General features: G+C 45.2%; 7 protein-coding genes across 7 annotated transcripts, besides 6 other annotated features; 4 read left to right on the top strand and 3 right to left on the bottom strand.

Moving 5' to 3' along the window:
- The first annotated feature begins 7 nt into the window (after window positions 1–7).
- Window positions 8–48: a repeat region.
- Window positions 49–385: 337 nt separating this feature from the next.
- FPSE_11092 (uncharacterized protein) lies at window positions 386–1,618 on the bottom strand (the record flags this gene model as incomplete). Its single annotated transcript, XM_009264209.1, has 1 exon — window positions 386–1,618. One exon carries the CDS (start codon window positions 1,616–1,618, stop codon window positions 386–388), a length of 1,233 nt encoding a protein of 410 aa, XP_009262484.1.
- Window positions 1,619–3,596: 1,978 nt separating this feature from the next.
- Window positions 3,597–3,639: a microsatellite.
- Window positions 3,640–3,741: 102 nt separating this feature from the next.
- Window positions 3,742–3,769: a repeat region.
- Window positions 3,770–3,819: 50 nt separating this feature from the next.
- Window positions 3,820–3,855: a repeat region.
- A 2,246-nt stretch (window positions 3,856–6,101) lies between these two features.
- Window positions 6,102–8,640, bottom strand: FPSE_11093 (uncharacterized protein; the record flags this gene model as incomplete). The annotated part of the gene is made up of 3 exons (XM_009264210.1): window positions 6,102–6,841; window positions 6,891–7,159; window positions 8,279–8,640. 3 exons carry the CDS (start codon window positions 8,638–8,640, stop codon window positions 6,102–6,104), a joined length of 1,371 nt encoding a protein of 456 aa, XP_009262485.1.
- Window positions 8,641–8,942: 302 nt separating this feature from the next.
- Window positions 8,943–9,801, top strand: FPSE_11094 (uncharacterized protein; the record flags this gene model as incomplete). The annotated part of the gene is made up of 2 exons (XM_009264211.1): window positions 8,943–9,362; window positions 9,415–9,801. 2 exons carry the CDS (start codon window positions 8,943–8,945, stop codon window positions 9,799–9,801), a joined length of 807 nt encoding a protein of 268 aa, XP_009262486.1.
- A 614-nt stretch (window positions 9,802–10,415) lies between these two features.
- Window positions 10,416–11,517, top strand: FPSE_11095 (uncharacterized protein; the record flags this gene model as incomplete). The annotated part of the gene is made up of 2 exons (XM_009264212.1): window positions 10,416–10,821; window positions 10,916–11,517. 2 exons carry the CDS (start codon window positions 10,416–10,418, stop codon window positions 11,515–11,517), a joined length of 1,008 nt encoding a protein of 335 aa, XP_009262487.1.
- A 2,355-nt stretch (window positions 11,518–13,872) lies between these two features.
- On the top strand, window positions 13,873–14,371 carry FPSE_11096 (uncharacterized protein; the record flags this gene model as incomplete). Its single annotated transcript, XM_009264213.1, has 2 exons — window positions 13,873–14,213; window positions 14,269–14,371. The coding sequence occupies 2 exons, from the start codon at window positions 13,873–13,875 to the stop codon at window positions 14,369–14,371; spliced, it is 444 nt and encodes a 147-aa protein (XP_009262488.1).
- A 187-nt stretch (window positions 14,372–14,558) lies between these two features.
- FPSE_11097 (uncharacterized protein) lies at window positions 14,559–15,053 on the bottom strand (the record flags this gene model as incomplete). The annotated part of the gene is made up of 1 exon (XM_009264214.1): window positions 14,559–15,053. One exon carries the CDS (start codon window positions 15,051–15,053, stop codon window positions 14,559–14,561), a length of 495 nt encoding a protein of 164 aa, XP_009262489.1.
- An 896-nt stretch (window positions 15,054–15,949) lies between these two features.
- On the top strand, window positions 15,950–16,350 carry FPSE_11098 (uncharacterized protein; the record flags this gene model as incomplete). The annotated part of the gene is made up of 3 exons (XM_009264215.1): window positions 15,950–16,100; window positions 16,228–16,281; window positions 16,340–16,350. The coding sequence occupies 3 exons, from the start codon at window positions 15,950–15,952 to the stop codon at window positions 16,348–16,350; spliced, it is 216 nt and encodes a 71-aa protein (XP_009262490.1).
- Window positions 16,299–16,333: a repeat region.
- A 7-nt stretch (window positions 16,351–16,357) lies between the features above and the next one.
- Window positions 16,358–16,459: a repeat region.

Here is a 16,459-nt window from a genome sequence, read left to right as displayed (position 1 = left end):
TACTTACTTATTAATTATATTATTATATTTTATATTTTTATATTTATAGCTCTTGTTTTTACTATTAGTTTTATCCTTTAATAATTATTATAACTAAACTTAAAGCTAAATAAAAGCTTAATTTATAATTTCCTTATACTAACTTAACTTTAGTTTCTTTTATACTATTAAACTAATTATCCTTATATAGTTAAAATAACCTAATACGCTAGAATATCCTATTGTTATTCTTATATAGCATTAGCCCCTCTTTAATTATAAGCTGCAAACAGAAGACTTTATCGGTAGCCTTATCGTTAAAGTTAAACATTCCTAAAGCCACGAAAGTCTCCAGGTCCTTGCTGAGGTTACTTCCGTTGAAATGTTTGCATCCAAGTAGAACTGCTTAGCGAAAAGTGGCTTTTGGCTTCTGAAACTGCCGTCGTATAGAGTCGAGGAGATCGAGAGACGGGGTTTCGGGAAGGACAACAGCCTCTTGGACATGCCCCAAGATCTGTAACGCACAGGACGGCATATGGAGTTTATCAGCTCCACAGCAAGTGTCTACCGTCCAGATGTCGGAACCTTGCTGCTTGGGCCTTGCCAACAAGACCCCACTCTGATCCTTTATCTTCATCCTTCGAAATTGCCTAAGTAGTACAGGCATAACAGTACCTTGGATGGCAGCCCAAGACCAAGATGGAGCCCTGATCACAGGGGCGGGTGCGAATCTAGTTGGCTTAGGTCTCGTTGCCGAGCCGAGTGATTTCGTCACTCTGTACCCTGGCCGCCACAGCAAACAGCGGATGAGATCGCACTCCCACATTCCAGCCAGATACCTTGACCCCAAAGCTTCGGATATTGGCGCTGCGATAGATGCAAGGGCAGCAAAGACATCGTGAGGGTTAGACAACTGACGTTTGGAAAAGTCCACAACAACAACATCCCAATACTCCAGTAGTCGATCCTTTCTCAGCTGTGGATCTCCATCAGTAGCATTGAGGAGTCCATAGAGCGATACCGTGCTGCCTTTGTGGTAAATATAGTCCTCTGAGTAGCAGGCATTTCGGCAAATGAAGACGAGTTGCTCTACACCGAAGACGACAACGCTACGGCTCAGCCTTATTTCCTGACAACACCATCCGCGAGTTTGAGTGATCCCATAGTCTCTAGACCTGAGCAGACCAACACGAACGGTCCCTGATCCACTATCAGCAAGGGGAAACTCGCAGCAAGGCGCAAGTTGTTTGTATTGATTGGTGATGAAGGAGTTCCGAGCATCGGCGGATCTTCCTGCGATGATGGCGAGGGCTGCATTGCCATACACCCGAGCCATGAGTTTCGACTCGCGTTCCCAATCTTGCTTGTCACCTTGAATAATGCACAGAGCATCAATCCAGATATATCGGAAGCCCAGCTGTCGCGAAAGACCTAATGTATCACGATGTGCCGCCACGAGTCGAGACTCATCGATACCCTTCAGCATTTCATTCATTGTGTGGTTATTGAGAGTGAAGGTGTCTGTAGCAGGGCCCCAGCAATAAGACAAGGCAACAAGTTCCTCCTTCATGTCGGGGCCAGTGACAATGAGTCTTGGACGGTCACCTTCGTTGCCTATGTCGATAACCCTTGTAGGCATCTCGTACCTACCTTCAAAGTTGCAGGTTGGGATCTTGTACATTCCTCGAGGAAATTTCGGGTCAAGGTTATATAGGAATCAGGGTCATATTCTGTTGTGCAGATCCTTCCAGGTGTTCGCGAATTAGATGCATCGCCATCTTTCCTATTTAAATGTTAGTAATAGTTGGATATTTCTCACTGTCATGGAGTTCACCTTACCCATAAACGGCTAGGTTGACGTAGGTGAGACCATGGCTGCTTTCCCTGACTGAGGTGATGGGATTATATCTCCCACACGATACAATAATACATGGCTGTGACAGGGTGGAGCTGAAATCAGTGAAATGCACATATATCCACATCCCTGGCTCAAACTTGGTCACGCTTTCCGGAACTTTGTCTCTGATGACAGATTCAATCTCAGAGCTTACCCATATGGCCGCGCGAGGCCATGATGCAGGTGGTCAAAAGAAGAGTTGGAATAAAAACCAAAGAACTTGACTATTGTTAAACTGAGGGTTTGAAATGATTGGGGTATTGTGGCGCACAGCATGTCGCTGGTACAAACCCAATCAAATCCAAAATATGTCTCAAGATTCCACGAGTTGGAATGCTTCTGCCGCGTTGACTCACTATAATCTAATCCCTTTTTTGATTATAGTGATCTCCTCCCCATCCCCGCAATCACATCGAGAATTTACAAAACGGAATAAAGGGCATTTATGCAAGGGAGGGATACCTTATATCTGCCAGTGGTCCTGTAGCTATTGCCCTGCTAGGGTCCTTTGGATAAAGCAAACAGATACTACCACCTTTACAATCAAATTTACAAAACCCATTTTCCAAGTAAATACCGACACCTACTCACTATCCAGCCATGAAACTTACAACCATCCTCATCGCCTATTTTGCGCATCTAGTATCCACCCGAAGCTTCAAGACCCGACAACAATCCGCCTCATGCTACGATCGATTCGATGCGATAAAGGACGCGAAAGCTGCGGGATGTGCCAAGATCAGTACCTATCTCATAAGTGGCACATTGTGTAACCCATACGGCTGTGATTGCGAATGGGGATGCATTGACAGCAATGGGTACAACGATAAATGGATCCCGTATAAGTGTCCTAATGGATTTGGGGTATGTTGTATGCTTCACCTTTATGATTGGGATCTTCTGACACGGAATTGATGTAGAGCGATGTGTGTTCTGATTAGCAATTGTGTTTCGTGTATATGGGTGTATATTCGCAGGATAGCTTTCGCCTCCTGAAAGCAATAGCAATCATCATCGACTGGAATGTTTTGCGGAGAAGATGACAGATCCCCCGCATTCGATAAGCGACATCTTCGCCCTGCGAGATATATACTATGCGACAGTTGTCTTATGTTAACCTCCAAGGAATTCCAATGTCTCACGAGCTTGCTCTCGTACCCTTCCATCCACAATCGAAACCGCTGCGAAATTGTCTTTCTGAAAAGGACACTCTTATTTCCGTCTTATCAAGCGCGCCAGTCACAAGCTGAAACTGAAGTACCGTGGTAAACGCATTTACTTCATCGGCTATCTGGCAGGGAAACACGGGCCTAGATGCTGTGAGGTAGATCCGTCTGTTCTCCGTCACGTGCACGAACCGAAGGGCTACCAGGGTCGCTGCTGTGCAACTATACATGATAGGATAAGGTTAGAAAAATACTGTAGCAAAAGTGAGGCTCGAACTTCACTGCATTTTTAACTGCACCCAAGGGAATCAGAAAACTGCTGTTGTCGGTTCGACCAAGAAGTGTGTGTGGAGGTTGGTTAGCCTACCGTCATGGCGGATCCAGTATCCTGTTGATAGGGTTTCCATCTTCAATTACACTTTTTTAAGCATCATAACTCTAATGCCCTTATACATGACCTTGTTTTTTTTGCCCTTACCTTACTATAAGGTTTATAAGGGGCATAAAATGCGTTACTTTAATCTAGCTTTTTTTCCTCCTTCCTCTATTAACATTAATATAATATAATATATAATATAATATAATAATAATAAAATAATAACTATAAGATAGATTGCATTTAAACTATTAAAAAAGCTATTAAGTGCTTAAATTATAGTAAAGCTATACTAATCTTCTTTAGAGATATTAAGATATCTCTTAATAATATTTATTATTATTATTATTACTACCTAAAGAAAAGTAACTTTTTTAATTATATTAAAAAGTCTTTTAGCCTATTTAATAAGTTACTTATTAAAATATATTATTTTAGCTATATAGCCTTCTTAATATCTTTAATAGCCTATTAAAGCGGTAAAAAGAAGGAAACTTAAGAGATAATTATATAGCTTAAGGCTACTATTTATTATAATAATTATAGCTATAAGAGGGTCTATAGCTAGAAGGACCCTAAATAGATCTGGGCTGTTTTTAACTTATGGCAGCAGCTTAAGAAGGAGAAGCTGAAGCTAAGGATAGAGAAGTCGTGATGTTGCTGGCGTTGATAGGGGGGAAATCGGTCGGAAGCTTAGAAGCTAGGCGCTATCTAATACACAATAAAGGATACACATTGGCGGATCCAGTATCATTTCTCAACTTGAATAGTCAGAAAGCCCAGTCAATGCAAATGTTTCAACGCCGCGAATTAATGCCATGGACAAGATAAGTTTTTTTGGTTATTAACAAATTCAATACGCAACCTCTACTCTATGGAAGGAAATACATGGACCGATCAAATGTGACTCGGAAAGAGGAAACCATCGGGCAAAAACCCCTTGCTCGTTGCGTATCACTTCGTATTCCTAGCACGAGCGTAGGCTGCTCAATCAGTGACAGGGCTTCGCTAATGGTCTGTGTTCGACTGCGTACCAGGTCATGAGTGTTGAGTTTGTTGGTGAGGGCGATGTAGCAGCTGCTGTTGAAGCGGTTGGAGAATCCTGTGGGAGAAAGCAAATGAACTCACTGAATAATAAAATGTTACCATACAGTCAGATTTGCAAAGGCTGAGAGGGCTAGAATGGACAGCGAGATGCATGAACTTTGGAGAGTGTAAGTCAGGTGATACCGGATGTGTTGTGTCTTATCTCGACTGTTGGTTCCCGGTCGTCGTACACGCGACATCCGATTGGAGTTAATATTCTCGAGATGGCATGATGTGGTCAGATATGCTTGGTTGCATAATCTTTGTGCGGACCAGCTATTTTACTGCAGCTCACTCAGGCGCTTGTACCCTGGTTCTGATTGGAGCCCTACTTAAGAATGTAGACTAGAAATGCGCCGACATTTTTTAATCATGGAGTGTAGTTTCGAGCCCTGGTTGTTTATCTTTACAAGTTTACGTTCGAGCCTCTCCTATGCATAACCTGCATGCTTAAATTAACTGTAATTTGCACAGGCCTCAAGTTAAAGTTCAGTTCACCGCTGGAATATAATACCTAAAAGCGGGCCTTTTTCCATGTCTCCTTAACCAGGGGTAAGAAACTTTCTGCAGTGCTATTAATATATAAAAATAGGCAGAAGATTGTAGCTCTTAGTTCTTGCTTATTGTACTGGTTTAGAAATAGGGCCCTGTTTTCTCTACTCACTTTTTCACCTAATCCAAAACCGTCACAATCATACACCAGAATATAAACGATGGCCGACGATTGTATTTGTGGCGAAGTTGGTCAACATATAATCCAGCAAACCATACTACCAAGCCGAGAAACTACAGTCGATAGTATCTTGATTTTGTATGAGCAGTTCGAACCCTTGGCACGCGGAGTACTCAAGTGCTCCATCTGCTCTATCGATCGCTCGATACTCTTGGACGTCCTACATGCCCTGGAGCGGCTCATCGATCTCTGCAGCAGCACGATTGCTTCCATAGATTCAGGCTCAACGACAAGCGAGAACAACCTTCCTGAGTCTATGTTGCGCCATGGTAAAGAGAGCCAGAACCTAACAGTCAGCTCCCAAGACCACACAAATGAACAACCTCGAGTTGTCCTCGGCCGGGGTATACTACCCGTTGGGGAAGCCATATCTGTACTGCTTATTGTGTTTAAACACACAATGCTACAGATGATAGCCCTTACTAGGGAATTCCATTGTCACATAGTCGACTGTGGAACCATCAACATGTCAAGTAACGGGAGTTTGCGAACGCATAGCGAGGTAGCAAGCAGGATTCTAATCTCGGCATACTTGTCTCTGGCGCAAATAAACCGAGAGGTGAAAACAACCATCTGATAGTTCAATAATGGTCCAAAAAGACCAACGAAGCGACAGGTTTGATGTGCCCATGAAGGGCCAAGATTGAGAAGTAAGGATAAGCAAAAACCTTTTTATATAAGAAGATGGTGTAGCAGAACGAGACGGAGCCTAGCCCAAGGTAGTTTGAATTGCTTCAAGAACCCCCCGGAATAATCTATGTTTGCCACCTGCTGCTTTGCGCGTGATACATATCCAGGTATGCTTACATTGTGTGCTCGTAACTGCAACAAGCCTTTGAATCCTCTCATTTAACTAGTTAAAGCCTAAGATGAACTCGGAACTTTTTCTGTCACACTCTTCCATTCAACAAAAAGTCCTCCGAATGCTGACAAGATAGAAGCAGCCAGTGCAGTATAGTATGCAAAGATCAGCGCCTCGCTATAACCGCTTCTTACAGCCTCGAGCTCTTTGGGCTGGAGAGTAGATTCAATCGCCACAGCTCCAGCTGAGAGGATGACCTTGAGCTGCTGGGCTGAGAGCCCGGCGTGCTCCAACAGGCGATTGCGCAGCTGTTCCTTAAAAACAGAATTTCCGACGCTGAGGAAAAGCGTCCCTCCAAGACTCTGAAAGAATAGCGTCATGGCGATGCCAATCTGTACTTCTGTCTCTTTAAGGACTGTCTGCGCCGCAATCTGCGGCAGCTGAAACCCGAGGCCGCTTCCAAATCCATAGAGGACTTGATAGCCTACTACTGGGGCGGTTTCTGTACCAGGCCTCAGTGTGACAAAAAGGCCTGCGCCTATGCAGGTGAGAACCATGGAGAGGTACAGAGATGGAAAGTAGTGTCCCAGCTTGGTTGTCAGGAGTCCAGAGGACAAAGAGCCTACAACATTGCAGAGAATGAGGGGAATGCACTGGATCCCGGACCGCAGAGCAGTGGCGCCCTTGACCTCTTGAAAATACAGAGGCAGGAAGTATATGAGCAGATAGTAAGCCCCGGATGAGAATAATGTAAAGACACATACAGAAAGCATCGTCCGCTGCTTTGCGATTCTCGGAGGGACTGGGATGTCAGCTCACACCTAACTCGTAGTAGTAGAAAGGGAACTTACTTGTTGCTTCTTCACCTTGCCAGGTCTGTAGACCTCCAAAGGCGGCAATAGTAATCACAAAGATGACCATAAGCAGGATAATTTGCCAGCTGTTCCATGCATGGGTAGTCCCGCCCCACTGCAAGAAGAGGACGGCACAAAACAGGCCCGAGAGTATCAGGATGAGCCCCATGATCTCGCTAGGCTTCACAACGTGACCAAATCGACACGGACTTGGTGAAGGCAGACGTACAAGGCAGAGGACAATGATGGCGGTCACAAAGCTTCCCCTGGGGATTAGCTTAAGTTCCAATGAAAGACAGAGAGAGTTTTTACCCGAGGGGAAGATTCAGCCAGAAGCAGACTCGCCAACTAAGCTTGTCCGAGAGGGCTCCACCGATCTAAAGGGGCGGTAAGTGGCGGTTTGGCCATAATGGGAAGCAAAACGCACCAGTGGTCCCGAGATTGAAGCAATACCAAACATACTCCCGATTATGCTGATATAAATCGGTCGTTTTTCCAGCGGAGTTGACTGTGCAATTATTGTAAGTGCGCCACACGTGAGGCCAGCAGCCCCGAGCCCTGCAACAGCTCGCTACAGTAAGTAAAGCCTGACGTTAGCCCTTGGACGACTCCATGCGACGCCGCCACTTACTCCGGCTATAAAGCTGATTGAGGACTGTGCCAGTGCGCAAACAAGCGAGCCGATTTCGAAAATACCCAAAGTGAGCAGAAATAGCCACTTTGGATTTAGTAATCCGTAGATTCTGCCGAAAGGGAGTTGAAAAGCTATGCACAAATCATCAGTGCGGCGCCGTCAGTAAGTTTTGTGATGAGAACTTACAACATAATGTTAAGAAGTAACCTGCAGCTTGATTAGTTTTTCATAACAACGTGTCGTTTCATTTGTTAGCTTACTTGAGCCATACCAGCCGATCTGGTCCAACGAGTTAAACTCCCTTGTGATGTGCGGAATAGCAGTTGCTATGATGGTGTTGTCTAGTGCCACACAGAATATAGCAATACAAAGCGCGCACATTACAGTACACAGTACTAGCAGTGATGAATTTGGCGGGTCCTCCTCATTCCCTGAATTTGAGCTGTCGCGCACAGTAGAAGTCATTGGATGCTGTCTAGGGAGTTATCCGGGTCAAGTATAGGAAAATACGAGGGAAGAAGGTGAAACGGCGTTAGATTAAGGCAGGGAGTCGACCTTGATATGGATGCTTGTATCGGATGTTTATTTAAATTGTGCCGCGCCCCAGTTCGTGCAGCGGAAGTTTTTCTTCAGTGACACTCTGTCCACAAGGTATCGTTAATTCCCAGACTGACCCCGTGGCTGCCATCCATCCTCGGCTAGTTCAAACCCTTCCAAAACAAATCCCGGTGCAACATGACAGCCTACTAACGTCCACTCCCCCAGCGATTCCGCGCGTTGCCACTGAGCCCTCTCAACCACGGCCTGAGGTCTCTGTCCTCGAGCCAGTTCCTTTCCAAGTATCTTGCTCGCGACACCCGTCTCGTCGTCCCAGGCGACTGATAATTTAAGAGGCGCACCAGCGTAATGATGCCAAACCTCGCAAGCGTCGTTGATGCGATGCCAGCGCGTGGGACCTCCGTTTCCGATAACAAGGTAATAGATGCATGTGCTGTGGGCTCGATCTATATGTGACTGTGGGTCATGGAAGCTCTTGAAGAAGTAGCCTCCTTCTGGGTGCGGCGTCAAGCCCAACAAGGTGATGATTTCGTCGGCAGTCTGCTCGGTCGACATTTGTGCGCGGGTGGATAGTTGTTCGAGATGAGGTTCGGTAATCATTCACTGTATCCACCACTGAGGCAATTTATATCCTCACTGTTGGTTATGCATCCCGCACAATTATCTTCTTTTGTCCCGAACCCATCGGAGATTTATGCTATAAATGCTTCGGTGAATTTTCTTACATGTCTGGGGTCCCACCGTCAGGTATAAAGTTCAGTCATCTCCGATAGTCATCTATACTAATCGCAATACCCCCGAAACATTCCACCATTCACAACCACGTTACGAATACACCAATCAATAATAGCTACGGTATGCATACCAACAAAGTAGCCGTCGTGACCGGCGGTACTTCCGGCATGGGCCTGTCTGTTGTCAAGTACCTACTTGAGAACAATTGGCATGTATTCGTGATATCTCGACGGAACCAGCAAGCTGTCTCGGGTTCACGATTTCTTCAGGCCGACATTAGCTCACAAGAAGAGCTTGCGAGTGCTTTTAGGACCGCATTTGAAGAAACGGGACGGCTAGATTTCGTGTTTGCCAATGCTGGTCACGCTGGCAACGACAACTACTTTGATACATGTCAAGAGAATGCCGTGGACCTATCATCAATCGATATCAACCTCGGCGGAACGATTCGCACCGCGAGTCTAGCCCGAGAATATTTCACAAAAAGCCCGCATCACGGGAAGGGAGCAGTTTTAGTCATGAACGCCAGCATCGCAGGATTGGTGAGTAAGGTCCTCATCAGATGACACAGTCCTAGACGCTGATTACTCCAAGTATCCCGTCGACCTGTTCCCAGTCTACAGTGTATCGAAAGCTGGCATCGTTGCTTTTACGCAGACCATTGCTCCACGATTGTTCCGGGATCATGGTATTCAAGCGCATGCAATCTGTCCTGGTTTAGTACAGACGAATTTCCTCCCAGAGGAAGTGTTCAATATGTACGGCGCCGATGATTTCGTTCCGGTACAACGGGTCGTCGACACCATCCGCCGACTTATCGGGCCAGACGACTTCCAAGACAGTTCTGGGAGAACCGTAGCAAGTGGCGAGAGACACGGGCTGATTCTTGAAGTGCGCACTGACGGCATATTTCTTTACGAAAAAGACCCGATTTCTGAAGGCTCTCGCGGAGAGATCGAGAGGTTGTGTGGACCAAGGTAACGTTAGTGACTATCAACAGTACAGTCAGTACAGCATAGCATAGCATCTAGATAGCGGGCATTGGTGGAAATAGTGTTAAGAAACGTCGGTGGTTTATTTTGGCATTAAGGTTTGATAATAGCCGACATTAAATAAATGTACCCGTTCGGAGGCTTTTCTGCTCTTTCGTCCCGAGTCATTCGCATATGGATGATGAGGTTTATTTTTCACGTATTTACAACAAGATATATCCGAACGAAATTTGCATTAATTGGCTCTACTGTTGACATGGAAATAACATCATCATTGCAGGGTTTGTGTGACAAGAAGTGGTTAATATGGTTCGGCCCATTATATTCGGCTGTTTTTCCTAAAGATAGGGTATCCATCATAAATCATACGTTTGAGCATTATAACTCCAATGCTCTCACATCGGCTGTTTTTCATAATATAAAAGTGTAAATGTTTCAAAACTCTATTGCCTGACTTTAATAATCCGCGCGTTTCATTGCCCGACAAGGCAATATATAGATTGCCTTGGCCTTGGTTGACGTTCACTGACAAGTCACTCGCTTCGCATCAACACGGCCTATATTCTCATTCTTGACCTGTCACTACTCCACGGACGGACCACCATGCAGCTTTACAACGTGTTGGTGACCGGATCAGCCGGGCATCTTGGTCGCGCTCTTATGCTGGCACTGCCTTCTCTGGGCTACACACCTCTTGGAATCGACATATTGCCTTCAACCACGACGAGCTTCGTGGGATCTTTCACTGATCGCGCTTTCGTGGAGCACATACTCTCGCATAACACTGGTATTCGGTATATCATTCACGCCGGTGGGCTGCACAAACCCCACATAGTCTCGCACAGCAGAGAAGAATTCATCAACACAAATGTCACGGGTACAATGATACTCGTAGACGAGGCTGCTAAGCTCAATGGTCGAATTGAAGCGTTTGTACTCGTGAGTACGACCTCGGCCTTTGGCTCAGCTTTAATCGCCGCCGCAGGAGAGCCTGCGGTTTGGATCGATGGTAAGATCTAAACACTCCCAATCAAAGTCACAGTCACGCAGCTTGTGTAAAGACTAGTCTAGTCTTGTTTGCATCTATTAACTAACCTGTACAGAATCGGTTGTCCCGCGCCCCAAGAACATCTACGGAGTTTCCAAGATCGCGGCCGAAGACATCTGCTACTTAGCGCATTCGAGAACGAAGCTACCAGTAGTAGTGCTCCGCTGCAGCCGGTTCTTCCCACAGCCCGACGACGACGAAATCCGACGTAACGCGTTGAAAAACGACAACATGAAGGTTCTCGAGCTCTGTTACCGGCGAGTTGATATCACCGATGTGGTATCCAGCTGCACAACAGCCATGCGCAAAGCGAAGGATGTAGGCTTTGGGCTATATGTCATCAGTGCACCTACGCCTTTCCATCGAGACCATGTCACACTTGCCATGCTGAACACAGATGCAAAGGCGGTGGTGCAGCGTGCTGTTCCTCAGTGTGTGGAGCTGTTTAGCCAGAAAGGATGGGGCTATCTTGATAAGATGGACAGGGTGTATGATAGCAGCAAGGCCATGACGGAATTGGGCTGGAGACCAGAGTATACGTTTGAGGCGGCATTGGCGAGACTGCAGAGCACCAACGATTGGAGAAGTGAACTTGCCAAGGAAGTCGGAAGGAGGGGCTACCATGCTGTCTCGACAGGGTTTTATACTGCGAGATAAAAAACAACGTCAAGCAGACATGGGGGGCATTTCGTTCCAAATCCTGGAAGCTAGACTATCGATCCTATCCGCTCATAATCTGGAAACTCGACTCTGTGGAAAACTACAAAAACAAAAACAAATAATAATATCTATACGCTATTCGTCGACTAGGACTAATTATATATTTCCCATACCTCAACCATTCCCAACAACATATCTATCTTGCCCTCTATCGAAGTTATGAAATGTTCAAGTGCATCTGTTGCGTGGTTGAGGTTCTTGCTGTCCGGACCTCGCGACTGTTGCGCTCTTATTTCATGGACGAGTCTTTGGATGCGCTTGAGACGTATCTGGATCAACCTCGCCAGACATGGACGCCAACAACTATACGGCAGACTCCATTTCCCAACACTGATCTTGTTGCTCATGTATAAGGCCAGGCTATGTCGAGAGCGTCCCATACCCACTTGCCGTGACGGGCTTTGAAGCAAGGGTTGTCTATCAAGTGGTTCTTCAGCCCAAAGAGCCGATGGCAAGGGTCGATTGGGTCGCATCGTAGTTGTATCCAGGTTATCATCCAATATTACATGAATTCTAGTGATGACCCAATCCAAAACCAGCAGAACACTGAACATGACCCCTGGTAACTTGATACTGGTGCATTTTCTGCATTCCACCATGTCCCGATACGCGTCTTGAACAGCCTCCTCAATGAAAAATGCGGCATCTATTTGTATAGAGCTGCAGTCTTGCGAAAGGCCAGGTTGTATGGCGATTAGCTGCAGACGCATGATTCGAGACGGACAAGTGCATGAGTTCTTGACTAGGAATGAGTTAATATCAGTCTTGGTAGAGAGACGAGGCTCGGATAATGATTCTTACAGGCGTTAGATGATTCCTGACAATTGGCCATACAATCCACAACTGTGTTTACCTTGTCATCGTTGATCATATTTTCAATATCCTCTTTGCATGGCAATTGTGCAAGGCATGGTGGCGATAGCAGAAGGTGATCGAGACGGTCTGGATTATCCGGGTCTGGTTGGTATCCGTTCCCCTTAGCTACAGACGATAGTAGTCCGCCCTCTGAGGCCATGAAATCATTGAAATGTGATGTTTCAATCAGATCTGAAGGAGTCAGATTAGACGTGAGTTCATTCTGATTTGGTGAAGGGAGACTGTTTTGGTGTGTTTGATTTTGATCCATCTGATAGTTATCCATAGACTGCAGATCGAGATTGAGGCTCGGCATATTAAAACCGCCATCTCCAAAGACGAGGGGTAATTGATCGAGACTGCTGAACAGGTCTGTTTCATTGTCCGGACTCAGGACAGCTGTGAGAGACTCCCTCGGCTGGTCCTGCGACAGGGTAGGAGTAGAAGTAGTCCTTGGGCGTTTTGCAGCACGCGAGGATGGTCCATGCTTTGTGAGACGTGGTCTTCCGCGGGGCCCAAGAGGGCTGTAGTCGCAGGATAAGTGTCTGCGTGCACAGCGAGAACAAGCAGGTTTGCCACCGCTGCATTTCAATTTGGACTGTCGACAATGGTCGCATGCATTACGTAAGAAACTCGCCATGTCCAACGACGCAAGGCAACGGTCACTCGAGCGAGGATGAAAACAATTTACGTTTGCCAAGAAGGTTATATAGCGGGAGAGTGGGTAAGTTAACTCAGGGTGTGCCGAACATTCCCTGTTGCCGAATAGCCCTGGTCTTTTGATGATATAGTTGGTTAATATTTCTCATATTAATGGATCAGATTATCTAAGTACATCATGAAAAGACCAGGTCTATTCGGCATCAGGGGATGTTCGGGACCCCTTTAGTTAACTTAACCCGACGCGAAGTCACTTAGACCCGGCCAGTCCCGCTGCATCCTAGCCCGTGCGGATTACTACTTTGTAGACATATGTGGTAAAGTAGCTGGTTCGTGCTCGACGGGGGAAAAAATCCTCTCTCCCGTAGACCCTAACCTCGACTCGGAAGTAAAATATGGCATAGAATCAGCAAGACTAAGGCCGCTAGCGAGAGTACATATAGCTGTTAGTGGTCCCTTACTTTGAATATCCTAGCTAAAGCTTATTCCTCTTAAATTAGGATTTGCAGAGGCTGATACAAATTACTACGACAGTGCGGGAGGCTAAACTAACCTAGCAGAGCATCAAACTAAGCTTTTCCCCTGAGCCGCAATAAGCAAGTGCCAAGACTAACTGCCGAAGTAAAAAAGTTTAACCTCTAGTACCCCTGTTTCTCCCCACTGATGAGCTTGCAGCTGTATACAAGAACAATCCTCTTGACATTACGCGTCTTGAAGATGTTTCCAAGGATATGAGGTGGGCCATTGGCTCGACCTTTATGCAGCTTCTCTAGGGAAATGTCGATCATTTTGCTGCTGAAGCTTGGGCTACCTACGACGCAGGTCATGCACAACGAAGACGGCGAACTTGGTCTCTGGCTCGAAAGCCGATCCGGCGAAAAGTGGAAATCTTTCGGAGACGGAAGACTCCCTGGCAAAGACAACTCTTCAAACGCAACCACGACAAACCTTGACCAATGCCTCAAAGCCGTGAAGCAATTGATCAAAGAAGTCCACAATGCCTTCAATAATAAAAAGGTTATACAGCCTTCAGTGTTTCTGGCTTGGCATCATGCTCCCATCATTGCCAAGGTCTCTGAACATCCACAGAATCACACACCTCCTCATGGTCCAGGAAGGTAAGCTAATGCGAAGGGTCGGAGGTGTATCATCTAGTAACTACAAATTGACTAGAGATCTGGGAGAATGGGTGGAGTTCTGGACGGAGAACTTTGGTCAGGTTGAGAATCAGGTCAAATTGATGATATCCAAGGTTTGGGGACGGGCTTTTGGGTGATTGACTTGTTTTGCCTCTTCCTTATTACTCGAGTCAAGCTGAAAATGTTTACTTTGCTTATATGTTACATTGCCCTGTAATCGTTCCCACTCACCCCTAGTGACTGAACAAGACTACTGCATACCTACATGATTGTAATTTTAGTGACATGAATCAGGAAAGTCTCTTCACTTGCAATCTTCTGTATCTATTCGAGCTTATTATCTGACTCAATGAAAACAAGTCGCTCCTTGTAGTTCTCTCTGTCTTCAACAATCTTATCCATGTTCCCTTTCAGCCTCTCATTAATCTCTCGGCCCTCTTTCCGATGTTCCTCAGATAGCGGTGGGGGAAGGATACCTGGTGGCGGATTGTACCACTGTTCTTTCGGGACCTTTGTTCCATCAACTCCGCGCCAGAACCTTTCTTCTTCCATATCATATGGCAAGCGGTCCAATAAAGCCTTAATCAACGCAGGCCTTAATGCAATTGCGTAGTGAATGTTACGATCAGCATCGAGATATCGGAAGATGCCGTCACGGCCAAGGTCTGCGATACCCAAAAGATCTAGGTCATGGCTCTCCATTTTGTATAGAATGTCGCTCATCTCTTGTTGTTCTGGTGAAAGATCTTTGTATGCAATGCCCTGATCGGCTTCTCTGGAATCCGCTGACTTTTGATCATTTGAACTGATTTGGCACATAATGAGGGAAATGTTTATTATCGTCATGAACTAGTAAAAGAATCTTGGGATTGAAGACTGATGGTAACGGAGAGCATGAAATTAATTTCTTCTCAAAGTAAATGAAAACTCATTTCAGATAATAGCACGTGAAAAGGTGTGATAGGTCCTATTTAATCCCTCATCATGCCATGTTCGTCGGCCCCCTGAAGATAAGGGTTCCATCATAAATCACACCCATGTTGGTCGGCACTCTGATTTTAGGTAACAAATATGCATGTTGGCTGCCATATCCCCATTATATGACATGATAAAATGCCGAGAGCCGAGCTCAATGGGATGTTGAAGGATTGAAGTATATGCAAGACCCTAAATTTGGACATTTCTTACATTGCCCCTTAATACTGTAGTGAGTTGTACGCTATCTCGAGCATGGTAGAAAAGGACTAACGTAACAGATGACTTACCGTTATGCCTGTACCTATCAAAATGCTCCCATAGCGTTTCCATAACAAGAGAGTAACTGATGGAAATGACACCACCATGATAAAATTGGGCCTGTTGGTTCTCAAGTTCGGTGACCAACAATGAAGATGTCGTACAGTCTTGAGCAATTGAGGCATTTTAAAATCTCATACATAAATGCTTAAGATGAAGGTTGTCTTCCTTGACCTGAGAAACATCGAAACTACAATTGACTAGACATTATCGTGTCAAATAACAACCAAGAATCTTCTCAACCTCTATCAATATGAGAACTGGTACAGTCATTCCTCCCCAATGTGATTCAACATAACAAAGCCCTGACCAACTGGATAGTCTCTTCCGTTCTTGCATTTCTGCTGGCTGGTAGCTTTGTGAGCGCCAGCTACACTGTTGAGATCCCTGAAGATGCTATATGGGATCAACTACACAAAATGGCTGCAAAATACCAGGACACAGCACTTGAGCCAAAGTATGGCGGCAATGTCATTGAGATCGATGGAAAGATCGTTCTTGCAACTGATGACAAAATGACCGAAGAGATTGACGACCTGGTTGAACAGTTGGAGAAGAATAACCCAGAAGGTAAAGAAGAGCCCAAGGTTTCAAAGAGACGAGATGTCAATGTCCTTGAGCCGCGCCGCAGATGCAGTCATCCAGGCTGCTATTTTCATTCTACTTGTCTAACCTATACTGCCCGTCACGTCTGTAGAATCCTACCCAGCAGGCGAGGGTTATATATCTAGATTTAGTTATTACACTTTAGGTAAGTAAATCGTTAGGTATTAAGATATAATAATATTATATATATAATATAAGAGCAGGTATTAATTAGAGCTTTCTTTTTATATAATATATTTAATAAGTAAGTATAATAAATAAATAAATATAATAAGAATCTTAACTATTATTAAATAATATATAATAAAAATATAATAAATTAT

Source organism: Fusarium pseudograminearum, chromosome 3, assembly GCF_000303195.2.
Source record: "Fusarium pseudograminearum CS3096 chromosome 3, whole genome shotgun sequence".
Taxonomy (NCBI): Eukaryota; Fungi; Ascomycota; class Sordariomycetes; order Hypocreales; family Nectriaceae; genus Fusarium; species Fusarium pseudograminearum.
The sequence above is the reverse complement of the archived record's forward strand: the minus strand, read 5'-3'. Positions and strand labels throughout refer to the sequence as shown.